Source organism: Mobula hypostoma, chromosome 7, assembly GCF_963921235.1.
Source record: "Mobula hypostoma chromosome 7, sMobHyp1.1, whole genome shotgun sequence".
NCBI classification, from domain to species: domain Eukaryota; kingdom Metazoa; phylum Chordata; class Chondrichthyes; order Myliobatiformes; family Myliobatidae; genus Mobula; species Mobula hypostoma.
This window is the reverse complement of record NC_086103.1, coordinates 39,784,326-39,800,552: the sequence shown is the minus strand read 5'-3', so window position 1 is coordinate 39,800,552 and position 16,227 is coordinate 39,784,326. Positions and strand designations below refer to the sequence as shown.

The 16,227-nt window shown below is 39.2% G+C and overlaps 1 protein-coding gene across 3 annotated transcripts in view; it reads right to left on the bottom strand.

The window, feature by feature from the left end:
- The window catches only part of ddx46 (DEAD (Asp-Glu-Ala-Asp) box polypeptide 46), a 61,262-nt gene extending 45,750 nt beyond the window's left edge, over positions 1-15,512 (bottom strand). For 2 of the 3 annotated variants that reach the window (XM_063053290.1, XM_063053291.1), the window contains exons 1-6: positions 15,406-15,512; positions 12,743-12,934; positions 10,927-10,965; positions 8,821-8,949; positions 3,185-3,272; positions 1,820-1,985 (exon numbers count right to left, since the gene is read on the bottom strand). In XM_063053290.1, coding sequence (XP_062909360.1) covers positions 1,820-1,985; positions 3,185-3,272; positions 8,821-8,949; positions 10,927-10,965; positions 12,743-12,934; positions 15,406-15,422 — 631 coding nt within the window. In that variant the 5' untranslated portion in view covers positions 15,423-15,512. The remainder of the gene's footprint in view (positions 1-1,819; positions 1,986-3,184; positions 3,273-8,820; positions 8,950-10,926; positions 10,966-12,742; positions 12,935-15,405) is intronic. The other variant, XM_063053292.1, reaches the window with a different exon arrangement.
- Between the last annotated feature and the right edge of the window lie 715 nt (positions 15,513-16,227).

The following is a 16,227-nucleotide window of genomic DNA, read 5'->3' as shown; positions in this document are numbered from 1 at the left end:
TGCTACCCTGAGGCAAATCAGGGTGGATAATTTGTCAGGGCCTGACAAGGTGCTTCCTCAGACACTGTGGGAAATGGCTAAAGCCCTAGCAGAGATATTTAAAACATCCTTAGCAACAGGAGAGTTACCACAGGATTGGAGGACAGCCAATGCTCATCCAATGTTTAGAGAAAAAGACTCTAAACATAAACCAGGAAATTATAGGCGAGTGAGTCTGACATCAGTCGTTGATAAGTTACTGGAAGGTATTGTAAGGGACCGGATATAGAAGTATGTAGATAGACATGGACTGATTAAGGATAATCAGCATGGCTTCGTGCATGGTAGGTCATGTCTATGAAAGCTTTTGGCACATTGGCCTTCATAAATCAATGTATTGAGCACAGGAGATGGGATGTTATGTTGAAACTGTATAAAACGGTGGAGAGGCCTAATTTGGAGTATTGTGTGCAGTTTTGGTCACCTACCTACATATAGACAGGGTGAACGCAAGCGTGCTTTTTCCACTGTGGATGGGTGGGACTACAACCAGAGGTCATGACATAAGGGTGAAAGGTGAGAAGTTTACGAGGAACATTAGGGGAAAACTTCTTCACTCAGATGGTTGAGAGAGTGTGGAATGAGCTGCCAACACAAGTGGTGCATGCGAGCTCAATTTCAACATTTAAGTTTAGATAGGTACATGATAGTAGGGATATGGAGGGCTATGGTCCTGGTGCAGATCAATGGGATTAGGCAAATTAAATGATTTTGGCATGGACTAGATGGGTCAAAGGGCCTCTTTCTGTGCTGTACTTCTCTATGACTCCTCTCAATCTTCTACATTCTAAGGAATAAAGTCCTAACCTATTCAATCTTTCCTTATAACTCAGGTCTTCCAGACCTGGCAACATCATCTTAATTTTTATCTGTATTCTTTCAACCTTATTTACTTTGGTAACCACTGGTTGGTATACTCATCCTAAAATTCCCTTAGGTGATGGCGGTGAGCTACCTTCTTCACCCACCACATTCTACGTGGTTAAGTTTATCCAATGTTTTAAAAGATCATTTGTTCCTGAAGTTCTGTCCCACACAGACAAAGAGATGTCAAAGTATTTCCAAGTTAGGAAGGTGAGTGACTAGGAGAGAATAAAGATGACAGTATTCCCATTGACATCCTTGCCTTTGAGGTTGCGAATTTTGATAATGCATTTGTAATTGGTAGGCTACCACAATAGTTTACCAATGATGCTGAGGATAACTGTTCTACCAGGTGGAGAGATGACAAGCAGGTGGGTTACTTTGTCTTGGGTAGCAGTGAGCTTCCTGAGTATTATTGGAGCAGTAAGAGGGGGTCAAACTCTATCACATTCTTAGCCAGTACCTTATAGATGGTAAAAGGCTTCAGATGGGTAGGAGTGACTCACCACAGTATCACCAGACTTTAACCTGATTATGAATCTGCAATATTTCTGAAATTGGACTATTTCCAATATATTCTCTTCCCCTTCTGTTTTATCCTCATGCCCAAACTAATCTTGAATTTTGATTAAGTGCCTGTCTCAAACAACAAGAAGGAAAGAAATTCAAGATAGCATGTTAATATCTATCCTCTTAAACAGACACAAAATTCTCAAGCACTAGTTTATCAAAGACGAAAAAGGGTCTTTTCGCAGTACAACATATGTACCTAAACGAACATTGCCAAAACAGTAAATATATCCTTCCACAACTATCTTACTAAATCAGAATGACCCAGTGATCAAACAGTTAATGACTGTGGGATAATCTTCAGCATAAATTCACATGAAGCATACGTGTTCATTAAGGATCTTACCATCATCATCCTCAAGGCTCCATTTTTTGCCCTGTTTCATCTCTTCAAGTTCTCTCTTTATTTCACCAATGTTTTCTACAACCTTTTTACGTTGTTCTTCTCTCCATTTTTCAACACGTTCTTTCCGTTTTCTCATTTCTTCTTCTAATTTGCTCTGTTCAAAATTCTAGGAAAATAATAATAGATTTTATATTTAAATATCATTATTTGGAAATTTCTATGCTGTAGTAAATTATATCATCAGGCCTCTATTTTTTTAGTACATTGCTACACAAATGCCACACAGACATTTGTGAATTCATAAAGTTGTTACATTTTTAAGAATAAATTACATTGAGTTATAGGCATCATAACTGTGTATATAATCACAATATTCACCATGCATTATGTACTTCTTACTTTATGATTCATGATTGTGCAAATTATTGCTACAATGTTCTGTTACATAGGAGAGTTTTAAACTACAAGGCAAAGGCTGAGGATAGGAGGCCAGCTACACGAGATTGAGAAGAAAAAGTCTGTGAATTTCTGGAATTTCTACCCCAAAGGTTACTTAATATATAATAACTATATTAAAGTATGAAGGAGATTGATTTTAGGACTTCAGAGGAAATCAGTAATTATAGGAATTGGCCGTGAAAGTGGATCTGAGGTCAAACAACAAAGCAACAATCTTATTTACTAGCAGCGCATTAATAACTTGCTCCTTTTGGTATGTCCCAAGTTCTGTAAAAACAAGATTCCAGCAGCAGAGCACCACTGAAGACAATTGTTTTGCAGAACTAATACCTCTGCAACTAATGAGTTGCAGGAAACTGAGTAAATGATGCAGGCTGGCAAAAAAAAAATGCATGGGTCATGACGCTTTCCACAGATGCTATCTAACTACCACATTTCACATTTCTATTACCTGGAATATTGCACTTTGATATGGAAAATTTCTGGTGATTTGACTACAGTAAACACCCAATAAACAGCATAATCTGATATATAAAGGAAAAATGCTGGAAGTCTCCAGCAGCTAGACAGCATCCATGGAGTTAACATTACCTTTCATCAGAAATATCACTACTGAGAAGTCACTGATCTGAACTGTTAAGTCTGTTCGCATTCCCATAGATACCGCCTGATCTGTCATTAGCAGCATTCTCCATTTTTATTTCAGATTTATAACCCTTACAATTTTTTGATTATCATCAACTTCTTTACTACATCTACCTTTGGTGGATTACCTTGTGCAAACCTGTAACCGGATTTCTCAACACTACAACTGTGACTACATTCTGCAGGTAGCTGAATTGGGTGCTCCAGGGTCACAAAATGTTACCTCTAAATGATATGTTATTTATTTCTAAATTCACTTACACTGACATCTTTGTCATCGTCTTTCTCTTCCTTTTTCTTTTCTTTAGCAGCCTCATTGGTAGCTTCTACACGGTCTTTGGATTTTGACCTGGAAAATACATAAAATCAAAAACTTCAAGACACATTAGCGCTCCTGATGCAAGTTCATCATCCTGAAATGTTAATTTGTATGGATACTGTCTGAACGAATGAGATTTTCCCCCTCCGTTTACAGATCAGATTTCCAAGTACTGTTTTGCTTAAATGTTTTCACCAAATCCATCTTCAGACAGATTTGCAGAAACAGGAATCCTGGCTGATAACCATACATAACAACCTCTGCCATCAATCAGATAAGTTCAGGTCTACCACAATAAGGGTAAATGAGTACAAAGGATTGTTTTACATCATCTAAACCAGTTGCTGTATATTAAGTTAAAAAAAAGATCAACAATATTTTACCATGAACTAATTTTTAATCATTTTATACTAGGACCATATATAACAAGAATGTACCTACTGGCATGAAAATGGTACTACATATAGCCAAGTCAGAAAAACATTTCTTTCTCAAACCTGGCACATGCATGATAAGACCAAATGTTTCCTGCTGTCCAAAATTCCAAAATAAAGGAATTTTGCAATTGGGTTACTTAATTCCCATTGGGTCAAAGTTCTGTAACTTCTCTACCAGGATTCTCTACTATGAACTACAGTGATGAGGTACTCTCTGAGGAGGAGGAAAGCAATGAAATTATGTTGTGATTTTGTGAGAGTTGCACAAGCTGAAAAAGGTAAAGAGAAGAGATGTTGGAAATCTCAGTATAACATTTCAAGTTTAGTCTTAATGTGCAGTCAACAGATATAAATGCACATTTTACTAGATTTAGAACATGTCAAAAGAGGAGACATATCTCCTTGACCTAGTGCTACATTTGGAAAAGTAGTACTTACTTATCATCTTCATTTGCATAGGAGAGGTATAAGTTACTGCTGAGTGTCTTAAAAACTTGTATTTGAATGGGAAGTTAGGGAGAAAATGTCCACCCTGAGTTGAGTAGGAACTTTAATCATAATTATAGAACATACAGGCTCTTCAGCCCTCAATGTTATGCCGACCATGTAACATACTCTAGAAACTGCCTAGAGTTTCCCTACCGCATAGCCCTCCATTTTTCTAAGCTCCATGTACCTATCTAAGAGTCTCTTAAAAGACCCTATTGTGTCCCCCTCTACCACCGTCGCCAGCAGTGCATTCCACGCACACATCTCTCTTTGTGTGGAAAAATTTACCACTGATGTCCCCTCTGCACCTTAAAACTACGCCCCTTCATGTTAGCCATTTCAGCCCTGGAGAAAAGCCTCTGGCTATCTACACGATCAATGCCTCTCATCAACTTATACACCTCTATCAGGTCACTTCTCATCCTCCGTCGCTACAAGGAGAAAAGACCAATGTCACTCAACCTATTCTCATTAGGCACACAATGACACATAGTCATTCTGCACGAAGAACAGACCCACTAGTCTCCAGGTCTGTGATAATCATTGAGAACCCATCTATATTAATTCCTTTTAGCAGCACTTGAGTCCATAGTTGCATACATATTCACCAATCAAATGTTGATTTAGATTTGTATATATTATGAGAGGATCTGCCTCCATCACCCATTCAGGTGCTGCATTTCAGTTTCCGAAAACATGAGTGAAAAAGCTCTTAACAGCTATCCAATCCTCTCATACCTTACTCAGATCCATGCCCTCTAGTTTTAGATACTTCTGCCATGGAGAAAAGTCTTTTTCTAAATATCGTATCTATAACCTTTATAATTCTATATACCACTAACATGTGACTCCTCCCTTACCTCCTCCACTGCAAAGAAAATAAACCCAGTCTACCCAGTCTTTCCTCATAACTTGCACATCAACAAGTCTCCTCTGCACTCTAGTGCAATCATGTCTCTCCCTTGGAATAGCAAAAAGAATTGCACATGGTACTTCAGTTATAGCATAACCAACATGTTATAAAGTTATGCTATAACTTCTCTGTTCTTATATTCTATGCCTAGCTATTAAATAATGGTCCCCTTTTTCTACATTATCTATTGGTGCTGTCATCTTCCGGGATTCTTAGACTTTCACATTAAGGCTCATTTAAATGATAGGTTCAAGTGCTTACCATTCACTGTATTAGTCATAACTTTATCTGCTCTCCCAAGGAGCACTACAACATGCTTATCAAGATTAAATCCCATTGGTCTTTACTTTTCCGATCTTAATGATCATTTAATACACAAATGGACCTTACAACTACACGCTTCATTTTTGAAAATACTATTGATCTTTGTGTCATCTTCAAACTTACTGATCATGTCTCCTACATGATATCTATCATATCTAAATTGCTAATGTGCAATAACATACACTACTGTTTACAGGCCTTCAATCACTAAACGAGATTCAACCATCACTCTGCTTCCTATTACAAAACAAATTTTGAATTGAATTTGCACTGGATTCTGTGAGTGCTAACTCTGGGGATCAGTCTCCAATGTGGGCTCTTGCCTTACTGAAGTCTATGCCCACTACATCAATCACACTGCCCGCATCTGTTGCTTCCATGAAAAATTTAATCAAATGAGACAGATAGGATTTATTTCTAACAAAACCATTCCATCTTTGTTTAATTTTTGTCATTCTAAGTACAGATGAATCTGTCCCCTCAAAAACTTCTCTAATAACTATCCCTACCACAGACATTAGTTTCACAGGCCTGTACTTAACATTCTTCAATAAAGGAAGTACACTTGCTGTTCTCCTGTCTGATCCCTAACTGTAGCTCACAGAGATTTAAGTTTTTAATCAACTCCACTTACCTCCTCCAGATCACTTAAACATATTATGCCAATCTTTTTGAGAGATTTGTAGAACCACCTTTGATACAGTCCTAGCCAGTCCCACTTTCCAACTTTTTCCCCCTTACATTGATGACTGCTTCCTGTACTTCTTCAGTCCTTGAAAAATTCATTGGTTTTGCAACCAACTTCCAACCTGGTCTCACCTTCGCTTGGGCCATCTGATTCTTCCCTGCCCTACCTGCATCTGTCTCCCTCTCAGGGGAGAGGCTAGCCACCAATATTCACTTCTACCCACACATAATGCCGAAGGAACTCGGCATCAATAGATGGAAATGAACAGTCAATGTTTTGGAACAAGACCCTCCATTGATGCTGCCTGATCTGCTGTTCCTCCAGCAATTTTTGAGTTGATCTAGTTTCCCATTGTCTTCAGTCTCTTGTGTCAACATTCACCTCTAGTCCACAGGCACTATGATTATTTCTTTCCAACCTGCTTCCTGCCCCATTTTCACTTTCTTGTACCTGCCACATGCTTCCTTGTTATTTTTGTACCCAGCACTCAACATCTTTTGACATCCAAGGGCTCCTTGGACTTCGTGTTCACGTCATTCACCCTTATGGGAACATGCTGGCCCAAAACTCATGTAATATAGATCTAGAGTGCCTACAAGAAGACTCCTTTCTACCAACACCATGTACTGACTCAAACTGTCCTGGTTCATTATAAAAATTCCACCACGCTACATCTTTTCCATGAAAATAATCACAGCTAATATTGGAGCAATTGTAATACTTAACAACTATAATCCTGTTAGTTTTATATTTGTCTGTGAATTGCCTAGAGTTGCCTACCTTTTAACAGTTATGAGGCCTAGTGTATACAGCCACCAAAGTGATCAAACCCCATCCCAACCATTTGTTCACAAGTTCTACCCATATGGCCTATTTTATAGAACATCTTCCCTCATTGCCAATGTAACGGGTTCTTTATTCTGTAATGCCACCTTCTCTTTTGCACTCTGCCCCAACACATGAAGATTCTATACCCTGGAATATTGAGCTACTAGCCCTGCTCTTTAATCAATTATGTTTCTGAGACACAAAAGATATCATCTTTTCATGTGCTGATCACTGCTCCAGGTTCTGCCTTACTAGTCAGATTCATTGCATTAAAAAAGATCCAATGCTGCCTTATATTTGGTGTCTGCTTGCCTGCTGTATTGTCTTAGGTTTAGAACATACAACAGTACAGTACAGTTACAGGCTCTTCCGTCCACAATGTTGTAAACCAATGGCTAACTAATCTCTTCGGCCTACACAATGTCCATATCCTTCCATTTTCCTCACATTCATGTGCCTACCTAAACATCTCTTAGAAGTCTCTGATGTTTCTGTCTCTATCACCACTCCAGGCAGCGCATTCCAGGCACCCAGAACTGTGTTAAAAACTTGTCCCTCGCATCTCCTTTGAACTCTCACCTTAAATACATGCCCACTGGTATTAGACAGTTCGACCCTTGGAAAGAGATCTATGCCTCTTAATCTTATAAACCTCAATCGGATCTCCTCCCAGACTCCCCCGTTGCAGAGAAAACAACCAAGTTTTTCAACCACAGGCTCATCTAATCCAGGAAACATCCTGGTAAACCTCATCTGCACCCTCTCCAAAGCCTCGATATCCTTCCTGTAATGGGGTAACCAGAACTGCATGCGGTACTCTAGATGCAGCCTAACTAGAGTTTTATAAAGCTGCAACATAACTTTCTCACTTTTGAACTCAGTGCCTTGACTATTAAAAGCAAGTATGCCCAATGTCTTCTTAACCACCCTAAACACCTGAGTAGCCACTTTCAGGGAGTTATAAACTTGGAATGCAAGAGCTCCCTGCTTATCAATACTGTTAAGGATCTTTCCATTTCTCTGACCATATCTACAACTGATCTATATCCTGGTATATTCTTTGCCAGTCTTCTACATTATCCACACCACCACCAATCTTCATATCATCTGCAAACATACTACTCACCTATCTACATTTTCATCCAGGTCATTTATAGACCTGACAAACAGCAGAGGTCCCAGTACAGATCCTTACGGAACACCACTAATCACAGACCTCCAGCTAGAATAAGACCCTTTGACCACCACCCTGCTTCTATTTTTCATATTTAATTGCACCTCCCCAACAACTATTCCATTATCCTGCCAAATTAATTTGAAAGCTTCTCAATATTAAAGATGCCAAATAATAGTAAGAATATGCTGTTAGAATAGCAGGAAACATAATGCCAGTTGTGGACAACAAAATATAATACTGGCTTTAAAAAATGGGAGTAATGAAATATTTGTTAATAGAAGAGATACAATCCACTAAGCTTCTATAATGACAGTAAAGAACACGATGAAAGGGAACGGAAGCAAAACCAACAGTACTGTTTTCAGTGGAGTTTGCTGATGAAATGACAAACAACACTATTGGTAATACAACATACACTGTCCCTATATTACCCAACATTGCAGTTATTCGAGACCAGCACTTGCAAGAATGGAAGAATAAATGATGTTCAAAGTCAACCGGTTATGAAGCAATTGGTCCGGTTATTGAATTTACAGTACTGTTCTTTCAGGTTAATAATGGTCAAAATCTTTTGAAAGGTTCAGGAGTTAATCACAGGTCAAGGAAAACAATCCCTCTGTATTCAGCTCTACTAATTACTTCTACTAAAGAATTCATCTGATCTTGAATTTCTTTTTCATTTGATACTCAGAAGTAATGAATTACACATATCATCGTAATACCTTCTTTCCTTGCTCTTACTGCGACTCCGAGAGCGTGGCTGAGAGTGTGACCTACGACTTCTACCCCTGCTCAACGATCTCCGTTTTTCTCGACTGCGAGATCTTCTTCTCTCTCGACTGCGAGATCGCCTATGATGGAAGTGTTTACATTTCAATGATTGTGAAAACAAGTTATAGTTAATTTGCATACAAATCTTCAGTTAGTTTTCTCTCAGATATTTATCTTTATATTAAGAATTGAAAATGTGAAAATATTTTAACTCATCTTGTATAGTTAAATCCAAATGTAAGAAAACAAATTTGGTATTCCTAGTCTCAAATGTCTTCACATCAAGCAGTATATTAACTATACCCATTTCATGCAAATCTGTTAATAAGTAATTTTTTCTGACCTTTGCAACCAACTAATTGCACAAAATAAGACATTATACTGTAAATTAACATATTGCATTGAGTGAAGAGCAACAGAAACTTAAATATAACACAGAAATAATTCACATTTATGTCATTTGCATTCCTGGTATCTCCTAATGCAATTGTCAAGAAACAAATGATTGTTCTGGCATATTGAGCAATTTGCACTTAGCAAAATTTCACGAACAGCAATACTATAAATTGTCAAATTATCTATTCTTAGTGTAAGGTGAATAATAAATGCTATCCTACACACTATGTCAAATTCCCCTTATATATTTGGAAAATAGCCTTGGGACCCATCACATTTATAAGAGGGCGGACAGGACTTTGGACCTTATCGGAGAGACAGTGCTTCCAATAACAAAAGATTGCCTTAATATGGAGAGAAGACTGGCTGATTGGCAGGAGGCAAAGAGTGGGAATTAAGAGAGCCTTTTACTGTTTGGGTGCCAGTGACTACTGATGTTCCACAGGGGGTCGGCATTGGGATTTTTTTTAAGACACATTATATGTCAATGATTTGGATGACCAAATTGATGGCTTTGTAATCACATTTTCTGACAATACGAAGATAGGTAAGTAGTGCTGGGGAAGCTGGGAGTCTGCAGAAGGAGTTAAACAGATTGGGAGAATGGGCAAAGAAGTGGCAAATGGAACATAATGTATGGAAGTGTATGGCCATGCATTTTGAAAGAAGGAATGAAGGTGTAGACTATTTTCTAAACAGTGAGAAAATTCAAATATCAGAGGTGCAAAGGGACTTGAGTGCCCTTGTGCAGGGTTCCCTAAAGGTTAACTTGCAGTTTAAGTCGGTGATAATAAAGGTAAATGCATTGTTGGCATTCATTTCATGTGGATAAAAGCAAGAATGTCATGCTGAGGCTTTACAAGTCATTGGTCAGGACGCATTTGGAGTAATGTAAGCAATTTTGGGCTCCATATCTAAGAAAGGATGTGCTGGTACTGGAGAGGGTCCGGAAAGTTTCACAAGAATGATCCCAAGACCAAAAAGATTAAAATACAAGGAGCATTTCATGGTTCTGAGCCTGTACTAAATGGAGTTTAGAAGAATGAGGGGGAATCTCATTGAAACCTACTGACTATTAACATGGTTATTAACATGGAGAAATTGATTCCAATAGTGGGAGAGTCTAGGACCACAGGGAACGCCCTCAGAATAGAAGGAAGTCTATTTAGAACAGAGGCAATCAGGATTTTTTTTTAAAGCTACGGAGCGTTTAATCTATCAAATTCATTGCCACAGATGGCTGTGGATGCCAAGTCATAGGGTATCTTTAAAGTAGAGGATGATAAGTTCTAGATTAGAAAGTCTTGATGAAGGGTTTTGGCCCCAAATGTTGCATGTACTCTTTCCCATATATGCTGCCTGGCCTGCGAGTTCCTCCAGCATTATGTGTGCATTGTCTAGATTAGAAAGGGTGTGAAAGGTTATGGGGAGAAGGCAGGAGAATCCATTTAAGAGCGAAAATAAATCTGCCATGATCAAATAGCTGTAGAGGCTCAACGTGAAGCGAATGGCATAATTTTGCTCCTAGGTCTTATGGTCTCTTCAAGACTCAGGAGTGGAAATGGAATTCATAGTTTTCTGACTCAGGCAAGAATGCTACTGAGCCAGGATCAGCAGCTAAAAGTTTGATTAAGGTTAAGTTTAAATTACCATCTACTCACTTTGACATGACCAATGACATTCTGCATCTCTGTGGTGTTCTGTGTAAGATAAACAATTGGAAAGAAAGCGGAAAATAAAACAGTCAAAACTAAATTATATTCAGCTGTACATTTTGCAGTGGATATAAAATGGTTAAAATTTCTGGTTTCTTTAGTCCTGCTGCTATTTTCACTACAGATTAGGGACAACAACCACATTTTTTCTCACAGAACAGCTCTAACAAGTTCTGTACAACGGTACAGATTCCTTAGGTTGTGAAATTTTGCTATTTATACAAAACAAATTCCACAGCAAATGGGGAAGAAAATCAAGAAGGTCAGTTACCAAGCACTGTTCATGCCACAGGAACATTGGTGTTATTCAGGCTGCCCAGTCAAAGCTTAGTCTGAAATGGGAGAAATCTACTGCAAGAAAATCACGCACGGATACCCATACTGTAAAGTCACATGCATTAAATCCAATTGTAGTCATTATTAATGATAGTCTGTCATAACGCACAATAAATAGATTATAATTGGGGAGCATAGTTTTGGTTTATTTTATACAACTAGATTAATTGAAGGGCAATGCATAATACTCAACAAAAAGAGGTATGCTATTAAGAGATAACGAAAAACCTAAATCCATGCAAATTATTATGGTAAATCTCAAAATAAATATAATGAATGTTTGAGGGCATGTTGATATAGGGAAAGGATGCTGATCAAAGTTCCCTGCAAATGCTCAAATTAGTCTATAATCAAATCTAATACTTTCATTAGCTACCAGAACACACTCGGAATATTCATTATATTCTGATTGAAGGCCGCCATTCTCAAATACGCTTCTATAAGTGTTAATCATCACTCTGGTGCAAAGAGAATTAATCTAATAATTCAAGAATTAACAGCATTGTCAGAATCATTATATGGGTCATTAATAGGATAAAATCAGTATATTCTTCTTACCCATTAGAAAATCTGCAAATTCACTAATCTTTGCAGTATTTTCTTGTATATTTTAAGATATAAATGCTTCATATAACTATATAGTTTTCATAATTTATAGCAATGAATTATGATTAAAACAAATTAAAGGATGCTTTCAGCAGAACAAAAGTTCTACCATATTACTTAAACAGTAGCAATATGTGCACACATCTCATCTTATCATTAATGTTTAACTCTGATTTAATAGCAATGAATTAAAGTCAATATGACAATTCAAAACAATACAGAAAAAATATTATCTAAAGCAATTCCTTACTTGCTGGAAAAATAGTCAATAAATTAATTATTCTACAGATATAACAGTAAGAAATTTGATTAATGATACACAATTTAATAATTATTTACAAAGTCTGGATGGCTTCATTATAAAGAATATCAACACTGCTACCCAATGAGTGTACACAACTATAAATATTAAAGCTGTTATTGTTCAAAATATCACCTAATAAGCAGTCTTCAACTGAACTTCTGGGACTAAAATGTATAGCCTGGAGATTAATTAAAAGATAGGTGTGATATTTAAAACATAAAAATCCAAAATAGCAACCGATGAAGTTGGAATCTGTGGCAGCTGAAAAGATATAAATGGTTACAGTTTATTTTATAAATCCAAATCACAGTAAGGTTATTACTGAACTCACCGTCCATAACAGATTATGAAATATTGTCATCACAATCTTACTCTTCTAGTTTCAAACCGACTTAATACCTAGTCTTATATCACAAAAGTAAACTTGCAAACACAATTTAGCCATAACACCACATTATTTATTATTATTACAATAAGCTGAAATACTTTTACTTCACAAAGGCTCAACATCCTCACCTAAGCCGCTTTCTTTCCCGTGACCTTGATCTTCGCCTGTCTCGACTACGAGAACGATCCCTCCTTCGATCACGGTCCCTGCTGCGTGAGCGACCTCTGGTATCGCCAAGCTTAGACCGCTTCTCAGCAGGCGAACGGCTCCTGGAGCGACTCGCAGAACGGCCTCGGGATGTAGATCGCTTCCGGTAATGCCTAGGAAATTATGTATGTTTCAGTTTCAGATGGTCACCTTGATTCATTTTCAAATTAGGCATCAAAAACAACAGCATCAGCAGGTACATTTCAGACCCAAAACTCACAAACTTCTGCTACTTCTTCATTTTCTTTTTTAAAAGAGTGATCTGTGGTTCCAGATGCTCTCACAGGAGGAAACACCATATCCACATTCATCATATCAAGACACCTCAGGATTTTATATTTTTTCAATCAATTCATTCTCACTCTTCAACTCCACAGAATACAAGCCTAGCCAGTCCAATTTCTCCTATGACAATCCACCTACTCCACGTCTCCATCAAAACTGAAACCATTTCTTGATTTTCCTCTGTAGTCTTTATTCCATTCTTTAGACTCAGTGTAACTTATGCCCTTTTCCATTTTGCCATCTACTCCCAAAGTTACACATTTAACTGCAAACCTTGATCACCCTGTAGCCACATCTCTATTTGACTTATTCAATTTCATTTATCCCATTTATTTCTATATGGCCATTAATTGTTAAATCATATTAATTTCAAATCAGATCCAATCTGTTTCAGATGCTGCAGTTCTGATGACAGGTTATTAACTTGTAACATTAACAGTATTTCTTTCTCCACAGAAGCTGCAGAAACCTATGTTTACAAACTATTTCTAGCATGTTGATTTATTTAATGTATATAACATCTATAGTGTTTTGTACTTCACTGTTCCAGCATTTCATTTCTTTGTTAATCTCCTATTTACACCTCCTGTAAAATAACAAGTTGGCTCTCCCTCAGCCAGAACCACCACCAATCAATTTTTTGAGCAAAACCCGTTTTCTCGGGCGGCGTAATTCAAATATCCTACAACATCAGCAGTGAAACCTTTACCAGGGTGTTACACAAGCAATACACACAAAATGCTGGAGAAACTCAGCAGGTCAGGCAGCATCTATGGGAATGAATAGACAATTGACGTTTCAGGCTGAGACCCTCTTTCAGGACTCACAGAAATTCATTTTGTTAACTGCACCCATTCTATTTTTATCAAACTTAAAATCGACAGGGTGGTGAAGCAATAGAATTCTCTCAAGTAGAAGGCATTGCAGTCTCCATTACTTCAAGAAGGTGGGTATTTTACTTCATGTCAAAGGGATCAGAACAGAGAAGGCAAAAATAGATGAGTCTGAAGTGGATGATCAGCCATGATTGTGTTGCAGACTTAAAGCACCTACTCCTGAACTTCTATTTCTAAGGAAAATGTGTTTGGCTTTTAACTGATCCATTCTTATTAAAGGTTCCTGATCCAAAACATTAAATAGTTCTCTTCCCACTGATTGTCAGCATTTTAGCCATTTGCTAGAGCTCATATATCCAGAGCTGCATGATTTTTTTTTCCTCAAGTCAACGTATGGGACTGGCAATGCTGGAACCTGGAGCAACTCTGCCTGTCAGGCAGCATCTACTGGGGGGGAAAAGGAACTGTTGATGTTTCTGGTTGAGACCCTGCATCAAGACTGCAAGTGGAGAATGAAGAAAGCCAGTATAAAGATGAGCGAGGGAATGACATGTTGAAAGATGATGGACAGATCGAGACAGGTAGAGAAGTGGAAGTCATACAAGTGCAAGACAGAGGTAGGTGGGGATAGCTGGAGATAGGTGGGGGGTAGGGGAGAGTGAAGGCAGAAACGGTTACTGGAAGGTGATTAACAGGAACACAAAGGCCAAGTCCTGGAATCTGTAAGTAAAGAAGGTGATAATAGCAACCATTAGGGGCAAAGTATGCAAAAAGCTCCAGATTTTGGAGAGTCCAGTAGATGAGAGGAAGATAAGATTTTTTTCAAGTTTAGCAAACCATGCATAGTAGAATAAAATCCTTCAAAATAATTTAATGTATGTACAGGCAAATAAATTACAGTTAATAAATTAGCGTTTGTCCCGAAACAAGATAGATAGATACTTTATTGATCCCAAAGAAAATTATAGTGTTTTACAGTAGCACTACAAGTGCACAACTATAAATATTAGAAGAGAAGTAGAGAAAATAAGACTGATTACTGCAAATCTCATCTGACATCAGTGCCTGGGTATTTAATCGGGTACAACAGGTACTTCCGAATTTCAACAGCAGCTACGTCAAAGGAAACCTTTTCAAATTACTTTTCCCATTGTCTCATTAGATTTCTCGACACATCTCGGAGAGGAAAATCACAACCCTCCTGGTCCACACGAGCCAGTCTGACACCAGATGTAGACTGTGCCGCACACCTCCTTCCCAGGCTCACCAAGGCAGGACGGCATCAGCTCGGTGGAGGGAGGCGGCTGGGGAAGGCTCCCAGCCACGCATCGCCAAAGTAAGCGGCTTGCGCCGGTGCTTCTCACGCGGCCTAAACCGGTAAGCACAGCTTTTAAACGGTACCGCCGACTTAGAACCGTCCGACGGCAGTTCCCCCGGCGCAGTCGCGACGCATCCCTCTGTACCTGGATTCCCTGCCCATTGCGGACAGTCGTCGCGACGAGCCCGCGGCCACAAAAGGAGCAGCTCCGCGCCTGCACAGCTGCTTCCAGCGTCCAAGATGCACGGCGGAAGCGAGGAAGTGGCGGGCGCCCGGCTCCAGGTGTGGCCGCCCTCTGTTGGCCGGAGGACGGAACGACGGTCCCGCGTTCGCTGGGGACGGTGAACTCTATCGAAGCAACACTCACAACACGCGGGAGGAACTCAGCAGGTCGGGCAGCATCCGTGGAAACGATCAGTCAACGTTCCAGGCCGGGACCCTTCGTCAGGACTGAAGGGAGAAGGGGCAGAGGCCCTATAAAGAAGGTGGGAAGGAGAAGGCTGGTAGGTTCCAGGTGAAAAACCAGTAAGGGGAAAGATAAAGGGGTGGGTGGAGGGGAAGCAGGGAGGTGATAGGCAGGAAAGGTGAAGAAGGAATAGGGGAAAACACAATGAGTAGTATGAGGCAGAACCATGAGGGAGGTGGTAGGCAGCTGGGGGAGATGGCAGAGTGAAATAGGGATAGAGGAAAGGAGGGGGAGGGAATTACCGGAAATTGGAGAATTATATGCTCATACCAAGGAGCTGGAGACTACCTAGACGATATATGAGGTGTTGCTCCTCCAACCCATGCCCCATCATGGCAGTAGAGGAGCCATGTATGGACATATCTGAATGAGAGTGGGAAGCAGAGTTCGAGTTGGTGGCTACCGGGAGATCCTGTTTGTTGTGGCAGACGGAGCGGAGGTGCTTGATGAGGCGGTCCCCCAATCTGCGTTGGGTTTCACCGATGTAGAGGAGTCCACACC